Genomic DNA, 15392 nt, shown 5'->3' on the forward strand with positions numbered 1-15392 from the left:
CTGGAGCAGTTTTGCAAAGAAGAATAGAGTAATGACTCACTTTCTCTTTGATTGAAGGCTGTCAGTGCTAGCTCAGCTAACAATACAACACAACACATTCTTTAAACCAGTTTCACACTATTCACCAACTGCTGCTGTTACCCCGACTTCAACAAACTGTGCATGATTTTAAATTTTTTGTGTGTTTTCTTGACTTAAGTCTGGTAAGAAGAAAAATGCAATTTGCATTTTATTGGATGTGCAATAAATTTCCTAAGAGCATCACTACTTACTCCATTCATATTGCAGAGATATTACACCTGAAGACAGCTCTGTGAATCAGCTTTTGACTCTATACTTGTCAGCCCTGCATTGGCATGCAACCAGTGGAGCTAAGGCAGGTATTTCATTTCAGTGTATTTCATGCAGTAAATACATTGTGGAGCTGGCAGGATAAAGCCCAAGTAAAGTCTAGAAGAAAAGTTGGTTGTATGTCATCATACAAGCAGCAGTGCCCATATAAATAGAGCTTTCATTGACTGTATTTTTGTATCTTGTTTTCTGTTTAAGATATCATTTCTGAAATTTTGTAGAAACTGTCAGGAGGGCTTATGTAAATTAGCTGAAAAATAAAGACAAGAAGAGGCACAGAAGGAAGGAAATGGAAGTTTTGTAGAGTTTGCACTTAAACACAGCCCTCACAGGTCAAAGATCAAGCTTTTTGAGTGTGTGAATAGCTGTGTTTGTGTGGACAGACACTGCATCTGAATAGCTCTTTGTTATAGCTGAGTATGTATAGATTTTCAAATGATGCATGAACAGCCAGAGGGGAAGTTATTTTGGGGTTTTTTCTTTCTTTCGGGAAGTTTAGACATGTTGAAATTTTCAAAAAGTAAAAAAAAAAATGCTGCTTTGTATTGCCAGAAACCGTAGTAACAGATTTTTTAAAACCTCAAAGCATTTCAGAGGCCGTTATTGAACGTGCATCGACTCTGCCTCCTGTTCTTCCTTCATCACCCTCCTGGGATTACTGAGCTTTAAGCCAGTGACTCACAGAGAAGCAGCCAAAGCTCCTTATTGAGCCGCTCTGTCTCCTACTACACCGGTTTAGGATCAGATACCCTTACAAGAATCTTAACTGAAGCAATTAATCGCACTTTGAGCCAAGCCTTACCTTTCTGTGTGGGTGTGCAGGTGGGCAGCATGGCTCTGAGGGGTCCTCTTCATCCTTCTTTTTGTCCTTTTTAGGTGTTCGGACGTATGAGATTCTCCTTTTGATGCTCTTGTCCTGCTTCTGCGCCTCTGCAGAGACCTGTTTAGTTCTTATTTGTTGGCCCAAGTTCTGACTAGGCAGGGTGGGATGTCCCAGTGCGAGGGGTGCAGGTGCTCCACGCCAACCTGTCTCCAGGTAAACATGAATGCACACGCACACAGCTGTGAGCAGGGCACCTAAACGCAGCAGCAAACCTCTGGTGAGTCGCTCTCTGCCCATTTCCAGCTGCTAATACGACTTGAATGCTGCTTTTTCTATCCCATTCTCTTTCCTGTCACAGTCTTCTCTTCTGTTCTCTTCTGTTCTCTTCTCTTCTCTTCTCTTCTGTTCTCTTCTCTTCTCTTCTCTTCTCTTCTCTTCTCTTCTTATCCAGCCTCTCGGTCCCCTTAGGTTCAAAGTCCACCACTACTCCATGACTCGTAAGTTAATGAACCACGAAACATGTCAAGAACACCTCTGCTCATAATATCCACCACATTTGCCTGCATCTTGCACTTACAACTATGTGCATGCTAGTGTGTGTATATATTGTGTGCATGAGTGTCATGTGGTTCTGCTCACAGTTTATAAGTACAATGTGTGCCGCCCTCTTTGAAAACTTTGGGAACTCCCTCCTCACTCTCTAAAGTTTCCCCCTTTTTCCCCAAACACACACGCCCCTTTAATTCGCTTTCTTTTTCTTTCTATCAGGCTCACAACACACACAGTCCCACACACAATCACACCCCTCTGTTGCATTCTCCCCTCCCTGGGGTTGCCCGTCCCGCCTTGCAGACTCTCGGGTTTCTGTGTAACTCTAGACATGGGCAGGGCCTGCACCACGGGTCCATGCAGGTCCTTCTCAGCATCTGTGAACAAGCTTGTTCTCAACGTGGCACAGCTTGACCTGGATTAGCAGAGAGAATTACACTGCTCTGATTTCTTTTACTACAGTAAATGTTAGAAAATGAGGGCATGAGAAACAAATCATAAATAAAATGGAGAAAAAGACCAGAGGCCTAACCCATGATTAAATTTTGCATGTACCTGTTTTAGAAGTAGGTTCATGGACAAAACACACTTTTGTTGCATTAGTTTTAGCTAAAAATAACATGGCTATGCTAGCCATTTAATAGCCATTATGACATAGGCCAATGTAGCTAAGTAAGCTTTTGCAATGTGAGCTTCAGGAAATGTTGTCAAGGCTAATGTGGCTACATAGATAATGTATCTGCATAGCTGCTTTGTGAGCAGTGACTTAGCTATGTTAGCAGTTAGCTAAATTAGCTATTTAGCTCTGTTTAAAAAGAAGTAATCTTTAGGAATGTGAGCTATAGCAAACATAACCACAGCTAATGAAGCTAAATTTATAACTTACCGAGATAGCTTACATAGCTGCTTTGTGAGCTTAGGTTTAGCTGTGTTAGTTAAATTAGCTATGTTGCTGTGTTAGCTAGCTAAATTAGCTTAAGCAGCGTAAGCTTTAGGAAACATATCCACAGCTAATGTTGCTACACGAATAACTAATCTACATAGCTTATATAGCAGCTTTGTGAGCTTAGGTTTAGCGGTGTTAGCTGGGTTAACCAACTTGGCTATAAAGCTCCATTATCTATAGCTAAATGACCTTTAGCAACGTGAACTTTTGCAAATGCAGCCACAGCTAATGTAGCTAATTTTTAACGGATCTACATAGCTTACATAGCTGCTTTGAGAGCTTAGGTTTAGCTGTGTTAGCTGTTAGCTAACTTTATCTACATAGCTCTATTATCTATAGCTAAGTCAGCTTTGGCACTTTGAGCTTAAGCATTTGCATCTGGATTAATAGAGACGTTCCCTCTCGAGGCCAATAATGCACCTTGTCTTGTAAACTGGGGATATACAGAAGAAAACAACACAATGACAGCATCTGGGAAACAACTCCAACCAAACCAGTGTTTCAAGTTTTGTTTATTGTGAATTTATGACTTAATTATGTTAAAATTCATGACTGTATGATTTTGAAAATGTCAAGTCTATAGCGTCAAAATTAAAAACATTTTTAAACTCTAAATTTTGATTTTTTTCTCATAAGTTTACAGCATAATAAACCTCAAAAACTTTGAGTGTTGTTCTTGAAAATTAGCAGAGTCCTTTTATGTCTTATTTTTCTAATTTATATTTTATTGAGTTTTTCATTAACATCAACACAATTCAACAACTAAGGTGACTTGTACACACGTGGACAAAATTGTTGGCACCCCTCTGATAATGAAAGAAAAACCCACAATGGTCACAGAAATAACTTGAATCTGACAAAAGTAATAATGAATAAAAATTCCATGAAAATTAACCAGTGAAAATCAGACATTGCTTTTGAACTGTGGTTCAACAGAATTATTTTGAAAAACAAACTCATGAAACAGGCCTGGACAAAAATGATGGTACCTCTAGAAAAGACTGAAAATAATGTGACCATAGGGACATGTTCAACCAAGGTGTGTCCTCTAATTAGCATCACAGGTGTCTACAAACTTGTAATCAGTCAGTCAGCCTATTTAAAGGGTGACAAGTAGTCACTGTGCTGTTTGGTGACATGGTGTGTACTACACTAAACATGGACCAGAGGAAGCAAAGGAGAGAGTCGTCTCAGGAGATTAGAAAGAAAGTTATAGACAAGCATGTTAAAGGTAAAGGCTATAAGACCATCTCCAAGCAGCTTGATGTTCCTGTGACTACAGTTGCACATATTATTCAGAAATTTAAGATCCACAGGACTGTAGCTAACCTCCCTGGATGTGGCCGCAGGAGGAAAATTGATGACAAATCGAAGAGACGGATAATACAAATGGAAACAAAAGAGCCCAGAACGACCTCCAAAGACATTAAAGGTGAACTCCAAGATCAAGGTACATCAGTGTCAGATCGCACCATCTGTCATTGTTTGAGAAAAAGCGAGACTGGAATTTGCCAAACTGCATGTTGACAAGCCACAAAGCTTGGGAGAATGTCCTATGGACAGACGAGACAAAACTGGAACTTTTTGGCAAGGCACATCAGCTCTATGCTCACAGACTCAAAAATGAAGCATATCAAGAAAAGAACACTGTCCCTACTGTGAAACATGGAGGAGGCTCTGTTATGTTCTGGGGCTGCTTTGCTGCATCTGGCACAGGGTGTCTTGAATCTGTGCAGGGTACAATGAAATCTCAAGACTATCAAGGTATTCTAGAGAGAAATGTGCTGGCCAGTGTCAGAAAGCTTGGTCTCAGTCGCAGGTCATGGGTCTTGCAACAGGATAATGACCCAAAACACACAGCTAAAAACACCCAAGAATGGCTAAGAGCAAAACACTGGACTATTCTGAAGTGGCCTTCTATGAGCCCTGATCTAAATCCTATAGAACATCTGTGGAAGGAGCTGAAACATGGTATCTGGAGAAGGCACCCTTCAAACCTGAGACAACTGGAGCAGTTTGCTCATGAGGAGTGGGCCAAAATACCTGCTGAGAGGTGCAGAAGTCTCACTGAAAGTTACAGAAATTGTTTGAATGCAGTGATTGCCTCAAAAGGTTGTGCAACAAAATATTAAGTTAAGGGTACCATCATATTTGTCCAGGCCTGTTTCATGAGTTTGTTTTTTAAAATAATTTTGTTGAACCACAGTTCAAAAGCAATGTCTGATTTTCATTGGTTAATTTTCATGGAATTTTTATTCATTATTACTTTTGTCAGATTCAAGTTATTTCTGTGACCATTGTGGGTTTTTCTTTCATTAACAGAAGGGTACCAACAATTTTGTCCACGTGTTTATGTACCTATACATCCATGTACATATGTACATATTGCATCTTCTATAACTGATGTGCATCATGATTCATTTTATTATTTAAATCAGCATTAGATATGTAATAGATGATGTCATTTCTTATTTTTTGAATGGTCCTATTATGCCTTCGTACAGACATGTTTCATACATGTTTTTTTTTTCATTTGAACATCTCCTTCTTCAACCCCAACAGCTCACTTATTTTCTGCATGTATGAAATAGATCTGTGCATTTAAAGCTGGACATACACTGTGTGACTTTCATCCAATTCAGACACAATTTTTGAGTTGCGCAAGTCATTCCAAAGATGCGCTGACTTTCAGTCAAATCTTGCATCATTTGTCATGCAGTGCACAGAGGGATATGACAGATGGATTTCTGACATGTTTGATATTTTGGTTATAGTGTCCAGACACTCCCTTGGTGAGAACAGAACCATGAGCAGAATCCTCAACTTTGAAGCTTTTGTCCTTTGTAAACTGCCAGACTATGTCCTAAATCACCATGACAACAGCAGGAATGACTTTCTAATCCCCCCACGGACCTCATTGTGTGAGAACACCTCAGGATCCTCCAGGAGGAGTTGGAAGTGTCACAAGGGAGAGGTATGCCTGGTTTGACTTGTTTAGTCTGCTGCCACCATGGCATGGCCACAGATAAGCTGAAGAAAATATGTGACTGGATGGATAATTTTACTTACTTCTGCAGAAGTTTGACTATTGAAAGTGGGATGCATGATATTATCGGCATGATATGAGCAGATATTAGCTTAAACATGAATTATTGGTACCATAGATTTGACAGTTTGGCTATAAAAATCTGCCTATATCAGCTGAAAATTGGCGTACGATTAAATAAGTTAGTGGAGTTTGTGAATGCCTGAAATCACTCCTGGGGGGTTGCATCATAGGAGGAGATAAAGTGCTGCCAAAACAGAGTTGTGCCTCTCTTTGTTTGTTTTGTTACAAAAATCTATTTTTACAGCTGGGTGATCAAATCCCTTTCACTACAAGGGGCACCAAAGTGATACCACCCCAAAGTTCCTCACAGGAGCTTCAACTGACCATTTTAAAGCATACATTTTTATTTCTTCTGCTGTGTACATTCCTACATTAATTCTGTCGCTTCTTCTGATAACTTTCTTCAGAAACTAAACTTCTGTGTTGTCTTTTCCTTGGCAATCAGTCTCAAATATTCAATTTGTAAGCCAACACTTGCCTCATTGTCTTCTCAAATGACTTCATTATCTTTGTCATTGATTTCCCTCCAGACTGCTAAATCTCCTGTTATGTTTGAACAAACTGATAATCAGAGCTCCTTCTTGTGTGTCCGTTTTAATAAATGTGTTATTGATATTTTACACCAAGACAGCACACATAATTTATGGGCCCTGCCAGAGAGGATTATTTTCTGGAAGGAGGAACGCAGCACTCACAGTTTCACTTGGATGGAAGAAAGCTTCACAGATCACCCCGACACAGCTTAATCTTACAGAAGAAGTGAATGATAATGATAAGGCTGTGCCATTTATGCTGGTTAGAATAAATGGACCAACTTATGTGCTGGTGGATAAAAACTCAAAGCTAACTCTCTACTGCCCCCCTTTGGAGTGAATTTAAAAGTCTTATATAATGACTTTCTAAGTCATTATATACCTGTGATGGAATTTCATAGAATACTGCAGCTCACCTGTATATGCTATGTTCAAAAAAGCATCAAAAGGACACTTGTAGCTAAAATATATAAGGAATCCAGGCAGAGAGCAGAAAGCAAACACTTCTTCTGGATTATTAGAATTCATTGTAACAATTGTACGACTTGGCTTTTAGCTGGTCCAGAAAACAAGATTACATAAAGTCAATCCTAACCTTCTTGCATTGGCCTCTTGAATACAGTTTTATTTAAAAACAGTATGTTGCCTAACTGTTAAGCTACCACATAACCAGACTCCTAGTTATCTTATTGACCTTCTAACCCCCAATGAGCACTCTCACATCAGCTGATCTTGTTTTCCAGAGCCTGTTTGAAGACAGAGGGCTGTCAGGCTTTTGAAGTTCAGGCACCAACACCCAGAAGGCCTGCCTCATGAAATCTGTTTTGCTCTGTCTTGTTCTGATTTCATTTTTAGATGTTTAATTTTTTTTTTCTTCCTTTTAATGTATTTTGATTTTTTTTTCTTTAAATGTAGCACATTTATAACCTGGCATGCCAGATGGATGTGTTTCACACAACCATCTGGAAAACCACTCATACACAGTGTTTGGGAAAGGGCAGAGCCTTTGAAAAAGAAACTCGGAGTGTGACTGGAGCGTTCTGTCTGTCACATCTTTACGGGCCAATCAGAGCAACAAAACACATGATGTAGGCGCTATTGAGCTGCGCCCCTACCGAGGACTAAACTCCATGGGGAACTGCATAACGCAAACCATGGCGACTGTAGACATGTCAGAACATGACTTTTGTCGTTTTTAAAAAGAAAACAACTCAATGCTGTTCTCTGTTCTTCCTTCAACAGAGAAATGTTGTCAAGTTCTGATAAAATTGGCACTTTAGCAGCATCCAGGCTAATGTCTTCCACCATAATTGCACCAGCCTCTTGGTGCTGCTTGCCTACATCAGGACTCCACCACGCCTAAAAGTACTGCCCCTCATCGCTGATTGGTCCTGCCACTTTCTAACTGGGCCTAAACAGTTCAGACAGGAGCTTTGCAAGGTGGATTTGCCAGTAAGAAACATGGAAACGGGCGTATCCATCTGCTATGCAAGGTTAGCACATTCAAACATGTGCTACATAAATAAGAGTTATTCAACTTGTTATTCTGTAGAAGATATATTTAAAAGTGTATACATTAGCAGTTACCTTTAAGCTATTCATTTCTTAAAAAAGATATTTGTACATTTTTTTCCCCTTTGATTTATTTATTTAACCCATGCCATCCTTGTTGAGTTTTTCTTGTACATGTAAATCCTATCTCTTAGACAATGAACAATGTGTAGACATTAATAATGAGAAATGGTCCTTCTTGAAGACTTTCAATGACTTACCTCAGTCATGTGTGGAAGCAGGTGTTCAGATGTATGCAGACGATGAAGTCTTGTATGTCAGGAAAGACCAGATCATCAGTTTCCACACCACTCTCATCAGCACTTAGAAACCCGTATCTTTTTCTATCAGGACCTGGTCCTCAGTTCAAAAAAATGTGTTTAAGTAAACCAATGGTTCTCAACTGGTCCGGCCTCAGGACGGTGAGGGCCACCATACCTCAGTACACACCAGTCTTTCTTTGCAACCCAAATTAAAAAAAAAAAAAAATCAACAATGCATGTTTACTTAATTTAATATGTTGCAGTTTGGAACATGATTGGACCAAAACACCTGATATGAAAAAAGAAAAGGGACAAAGCTGACAAATTTGATAGCCTCTTTCCCCATCATTGTGTATAGATTTTGTCCAGTTTTCCAGAGATCTTGAGAAATTACTTCATTATCATGTGAAAAGTAGCCATTTATTGCAAGAGAAGGTGATAAATTAGTTGAATATTGATCAAACCTTTAAATTTACCTAATTTCACAGTAAAACAGGTCAAATAAAAGGTATCGATGCATGTCCAATATGGACTTCAGGATTTTTGTCATCTTTTTTCCAAACACCCAGTCGTGACCCACCGAAAACTGTGCTTGAGTCCTGACCCACCAGTTGAGAACCACTGATCTAAACATGGACAATCTTGAGAAGATTCATGAAATAAAGTATCTTGGTATCCAGGTAGACTCTAACCTTAAATCTGAGAACTATGTGGAAATGGTTTGCACACATTTAGGTTTAATAGGGGCAACAATTAAACCTCTGATGATGATCTACAACAACTTGGAGGATCTCATGGTGACTGTAATGTGCCCTTTTGTAAGTCTTAACTGGGACAAACAGCTTTTACTGTTCATTGGATCAGATGTGGAATGCCTTGTTAGATCAAACAGGATCCAGACTAAGATTTTTTTATTCTTGGACTGGAGCAGTTTTTAAAGAGGACTCAGTCTTCTGATCATGGATGATTGTGTGCTTCTTTTCTTACTTTGTGTCATTGTTTAATTATGTATTTGATATATTCTGTGTTTTAAAGGCCCAGCTATGGACAGGCATTGCAATTTGGCTCTAAATGCTGTAGTGTGTGGCAGCTGTTTGCTTGCTTCATTCTCGCCCCTCCACAGATAAACAATGAATAGAATAATAAATAATAGACTTAAAATAATATGCAGCTCAATGGGTCTAAGACAGTTCTGACAGTGTTAAAGTAACCTTAATGTGGTTAAAACATGGATAAAGCACTCTGAGACTGAAATTGATGTCTGGGTTGTAGAAAGTCTCTACTGCCCTCCAGTGGTGAGCCATAAACACCTCCATATGGAATGGATTAAGGCAAAAACTGAACTCGTGAATTGACGTACGTCACTCTGTAATTGAACGGCTGCTGGAAGCAATGAGAGGTTGGAGGAAGAATGCACTCAGACTGACCATGACCCATTCATGTTGTCAAAGCAAGGACACATTTAAATGTCATTTCACACTATATTGAGTTTGTGAGCTACACTGTGTGCTCAAAGGTTATTACGACAAAAAGAACAGCAGAAAAGGCTGCACAATCAAGCTGTCTGACACATTGTATGTCTGTTTCTGCCGTGGTCTCCTCATATTGAACACAGATTTTTAATTCTCTCTGTTCATAGCATTTCACATATTGCAATGATTTGTCAGGATTTGGCTGAAATCCACTGCCACATGGAATGCAAGCATGTCTGTCCTCTCTTTGCCTCTCTTTCTTTTCCTTTCCTCTACGCTCCTTTCCTTGCCTCTCCTTGAGCGCACAGGTCATGTAAACTTGATCCCGGGTTCCTCCTTTTTTTAGCCGTGCACAAAAGTCAGAGTTAAGTTCAAAGAGGGGTCAGGCAGAGGCCCACTGTTTGCTCTAAAGATTACCGCATGACACTAAAGATAGCAAGTAAACAAGTGTTTGATTTAGAGACAAAGAATGTTGATTATATCTGCAGAAAATGTAACCTAATATCGTTCAATTTAAATAAAATATGAGAAAAGTTTGCATTAAGAATGTCAAACATATCCTTGTAGAATGTAAAACACTGCTTTTGATCAATATTTGCCTCCAGTAGATAAACTGTAAATTGACTCTTTTTTTGATATAATTTGTTCTAACATGTGATAAAAGCCTGTAAAAGATGTAAGGTGCAAACAATTTAGCCCTTAGCTCTTAGAATTTAAGATAAAGGCTTCAGGTTACTCACAGCTGGGATTAACTGGATGCTATCTTGTAAACAAACGCAGGGTCCTCTGATAGTAATGCAGTGTATGCAGGTTTCCCAACATTCAGAGTAAAACTAGATTCAACTTGTCCTTAAATAGATTTGTTTGCTCAGGGAAATAAAAGCCACTTTCCTCTGCCAGTAGACCTGGAGGAACTTACTGTATGTGTTGCTTGATGGGAAGCAGCCATTTGTGACAGGAGCAGGTAAATGTTAGAGAAAATAAAGTTGAATAAACTCATCAGCCCCTTCACGACCCATGCTTATCACAAACTGGGATACCAGCTTTATTTATCCACACACTCCACACGTAGCAACTTTTAACCCAAGTGATAAAAGATTCTAAGTTTTATTAGCTCTACTTAAATAGCACTAGAAAAGTAAGGCACAACATGAGGACTACTGGGAGTAGAAAATAAGGGTAACGGTGGTTAAAGGTTGGGTCAAACAGCTTTGTTATGAATCCTGTGTCAACAGCAATCACTGGATTAAGTTCCTCTTAAAAACACTTAACACCACCTGTTTGTGCCATATATCACTTTCCCGTGATTCTGAAGTTATGCAGTATGGCTAATGTCTTGTTTTTCGTATAAATCAATTCGCCTTCTTACTTCAATTATATCTCTTTTTTTCCCTTTGGAGGAAAAGGGGTGGATGGTGTGTCAGTGTGAAGTCAGCAGCAAACATTTTCACAGTAGTCTCGCTCAATCCAGCCTAAACAAGGTTCAACAAGTCAATAGAGCCACAACTACTCCACATATCAATAATTAATCAAAGGTTTCAGCCAAGGCTCTTTTAGAAACATACAAAGAGAGGGGAATTTAATCTTGATTAAACTTAATCTTAGGTTTTTGTGGTCTTAAGTAATGTGTAATTTTACCCTAAAGTAAAATGTATAAGCATTTGGACTTGGGCCCAAAAGGTTATCAGATAATGTCATTTTAAATAGAAAAGCACTCGGAGAGCGCAGACCTCCACCATTAGCCCTAATTCCCAATAGTAAAGAATCCCCAGACGGTGATCTGGATCACTCCCAAAATCTAATCAGTTCTTCCTTATGCCATTTCTGACATTTCCTGAAAATTTCATCAAAATACGTCCTTAACTTTTTGAGTTATGTTGCAAACAAACAAAACTAACAAACAAACTCTGCCGATTACATAACCTCCTTGGCGGAGGTAATTAGGGGATTGCAATGGCCATGTCCGATTATTTTTATAAGTAGCCGTCAAACACCAATAAACTGTGGAAGGCCATTACCGCAAAAAAAAAAAAAAAAAGAAAAAAGGAAAATGTAACAGTAAGGCAATTCTTGAAAAAAAATCCAAAGTCATAATCATGAGATAAAAAGTCGATATCATGAGATAAAAAGTCAATATTATGAGATAAGTCAAAATAATTAGATATAAAATCATAATTATGAGAAAAAAAAGGTGAGACAAAAAGTTATAATTATTACTTTTTATCTCATAATTTTGAATTAGTTGTCTTATTATTACGACTTTTTTCTCATAGTTTTGACTTTTTATCTCATAATTATGACTTTGGATTAGTATTTTTCAAAATTGCCTAACTTCCACATTTTTCTTTTTTAAGTGGTGGAAATGGGCTTCCATATTAAACACCTAAGAGGAAAAAGTCATAAAATAATGGGCAGAATTACTGAAAGGGGTCTGGTAGCTCTTATACGCCCCCTCCCGCGCGGTGAGATGCCACATCTGTCAGAAGGCGGAAACTTTCAAAGTAAAATGGGATTAATCTGTTGGTTAGGCAAAGTAATGGGTAGGATACTAAGAGTTACAAATTTTAAAACTGACATGCAAAATAAGAAAAGAAGCAGTAAGAAGCAAAAGCTATGTAAGCTACACAGCTACATCATCTGTGTAGCTTACATAGTAATGTTAGCTCTAGCATTGTTAACTAATGCTTACATTTGAACCATCAGACAACAAACTGAGTCAACAAATCACCTTTTTCTTAACATTAAGTTATCTAAATATGTTAAAATAGGATTAACACTTTTTTTCAGTAAGCTATTGTTTTACCACTTCACCTTGCTTATGTCAAAATACCAAAATTCGGATGGCCAACCTTTAGTGATTTTTATAACAGAGCAGCTAATGTTGTCATTCAACCACTTCCTTGCTAACATTGCATTAGCTACAATTAAATTAATTAAATAATAAAACACCTTTCCTCAGTCTAATATTATTGCAAACCTTACACTTAATGCATCAGTAAGCCATGTAGCATCCAGTCACTCCATAGTGATTAGAGCAGTCCAATGTCACTTTCTCACACAGAGTGACTGCAGTCCCATTTGGGTGAAAACAAGCTCTGATTGCAAATGGCAGTTGATTAGAAGATTAATGTCACTGAATTGAATAGCCAGAATTTATGGATTGTTTTGTCCTTTATTGACAGAATGTCAAAGAAGAGTTTTGTGGCTTTGGGCTGAAACTGGAGAGGAGTGCAGTGGTCAAATGTGGGACATGTGTTATGTTCCTACTAACTTTAAACCAGCAATCGCTCTGTGATAGTAGGAACTGTAATCTTGAAATCATGAGAAGCTCCAGTCCACATCATTTGTGCCAAACCAAAAATGGCTCTGACAACAGTGTTGGAGAATGAGGTGGTTGACATGGACGGGGTTTAGTTGTACTGGAATCAGATAGAAATGTTCGCCACTGATGTAGAATTATCTTGGCTGTAGCTATAGTATAGCAGCAGTTTGACCAGAAATCAGGCACATATTTTTATGATTTAAAGAGCAAAGAAAAGCCCTGAAAGCTTTTCATGATGAAAAAGGGGTTTTTGCTCCTCTATCAACCTGCTTCGTCATGAGTTTGCACTAACTATGGGGGCCTGTCATGAATGTTATAGACAAAATTTTCATCTTGCAAACATTTTTTGAAAGGTCCTGCCCTTACCAAATGCTTTGTATGGGAGGTTTCCCAGATGAATGTGAAATATATTATATGAAACTGTCTATCAGGTAACAATAACTGTGTCTACCTGACGACAGATTCTTCACACATTTATTGTTTTAAAAGTTAAACGCACAACATATGTGATGTTGATATATGACATCTCCAGTCATAAGATGACCATTTGGTCTAGTCTGATGAAGAGTCTGGTTAGACACAAATGTTCACCTGTAACTTTATTTTTTAATGCTTTAATGCCAGTCCCTATTCAGTAAAGTCACAATTTGTATATTTAATTCACTGGGCATTGGATCAGGGCTCTCAATAACTGTAAAACTGTATGTTTTTTTATTTTAAGCTTTTAAATGGTTAAAGACCCAATCTTTCCCATTGACCACCATTCATTTTGATGGAATGTTATCACTCAGAAAGGGGCGGGATGGGCATTGTTGGATTAGTACCCATATGGATGGCTCTATCCCAGATGGCTCATTCCATTGGGATTTTATCATTGTAAACAATTAAAGTTGACAGTTATACATTTTTTTCATATAGGTCCTAGGGGGCTCACCATTTTTAAGACACAAGTAGGGAGGGTTCCAAGAAAGTGAGTTGGTAACCACCATCCTAGCAAACAAATATGCTGGACTAGAAGTAGCAAAACGCTAACATGAGATTTTGAGACTCGTATAGGAAAAAATCTGACTTGACCACAATGAAGTGGAAAACAGTACTGATGAAAACAGTGGCATCTCATTAAACAGCAGTTTGATTGGTAGCAAAGTCATAGATATGTAGAGTTTAAAAGTTAAAGATAATAAACTCACTTTGGAGAGGAAGTGTGGTTACCTCTCTCCTTCTAGTTAGAGTTCTGGATGGCAGTGAGAAGACTAAAATAAGATGGAAGCAGGGATGCTGCATGTTGTTGTCTTGGAGCACAACTGTGACCTTGTGATGATTATAAACAAAGTTGCTCATGACCACTGAGCCCCAGTAGTAAATGCCAGGCATATTTACAGCAGCTGTTTGTTTAATTGGTTTTGAAAAGGTTCATCTTGACAGGGTAACACCTCAGAGGAAGTATGGCTCCATGATGTCAGAGTGTTAATGACAGGCTGTTGATGTGCAAAAAAAGTCAGCAACAGAATAAACTATGCATATAGACTGTATACGTACAAGCCACTCTCAAGCTACCAGTTGGTTTACTGTGGGCCACTTTGTTGCAATTTGTTTGATTTTTTTTTTTCTGTGGTCATGCTGCTTTGTTTTGAGTCCTAAGAGATTAGAAATGAGAATTTTATTTATCCTTTTTTTTTTTTAGCAGGGAGGACTTGTCTGAATACATTTGGATCAGGGAAGAAACTTTGAGAGCTCTTTGATCTGGCAGTTGTGTACTCTGTACAGTATTGAAAAATTTCTTCTATCCCTTTCCACCCAGCCTGCAACGGTCAGTGCAGTCAGTGTTAACTGTACGCTGTATGACTACCTGCATGACTGCCTATCCCTAGAAAGTGAGACTAGAAATCTTGCTTGTCACAGGTATCATATGCGAACAACACCACTTCACATCAGGTCACTGATGAATCCCCTTTCCTCTTCATGTTTGAGAGAACCAACACATGCACGAGGAGAAAATGCAAACTCAGCACAGAAAGGCCCTGACCAGGAAGTGAACCAGGGACCTTCTTGCTGAGAGGCAACAGTGCTAACCCCTGTGCCACATTTAAACACATTTTAGTAATTTTATTGGCACGTTTTGTAATAAAGATAATTTTAATTAACTGGAACCACGTCTCCTGCCTATCAGTGAACAAACCTGTGAGTCCTTATTGTGAGTTGGTAAATTCTTTAGGTGAAATTCCCAAGGTGGCGTTGTCAGTCTTTAATATACATGGTAAAAGTTTAACTTATGGAAAATATTAATTGAAAATCAATCAAGGTATCAAATATCACCCCAGAGTGTCCACACAGAGATGGAGTGTGGTAAATCTATCTGCTTTGCAGGGTTATGTCTCTGGTGGAAACTTCTGGAACTCCAGTTGTCACATCAGTGATGGCTTTATTTTTCAGCCTTCAATTTTAGTGCATGATGATATAAACAGAAGGACAG

The 15392-nt window shown here is 38.6% G+C and overlaps 1 protein-coding gene across 1 annotated transcript in view; it reads right to left on the bottom strand.

Moving 5' to 3' along the window:
* Positions 1–1772, bottom strand: part of mettl24 (methyltransferase like 24) — a 61069-nt gene extending 59297 nt beyond the window's left edge. Inside the window, exon 1 of the mRNA XM_041805558.1 lies at positions 1154–1772. Within this exon, the coding sequence (XP_041661492.1) occupies positions 1154–1471 (318 nt within the window). The 5' untranslated portion in view covers positions 1472–1772. The remainder of the gene's footprint in view (positions 1–1153) is intronic.
* Positions 1773–15392: the final 13620 nt, after the last annotated feature.

Source organism: Cheilinus undulatus, linkage group 14 (assembly GCF_018320785.1).
Source record: "Cheilinus undulatus linkage group 14, ASM1832078v1, whole genome shotgun sequence".
NCBI lineage: Eukaryota > Metazoa > Chordata > Actinopteri > Labriformes > Labridae > Cheilinus > Cheilinus undulatus.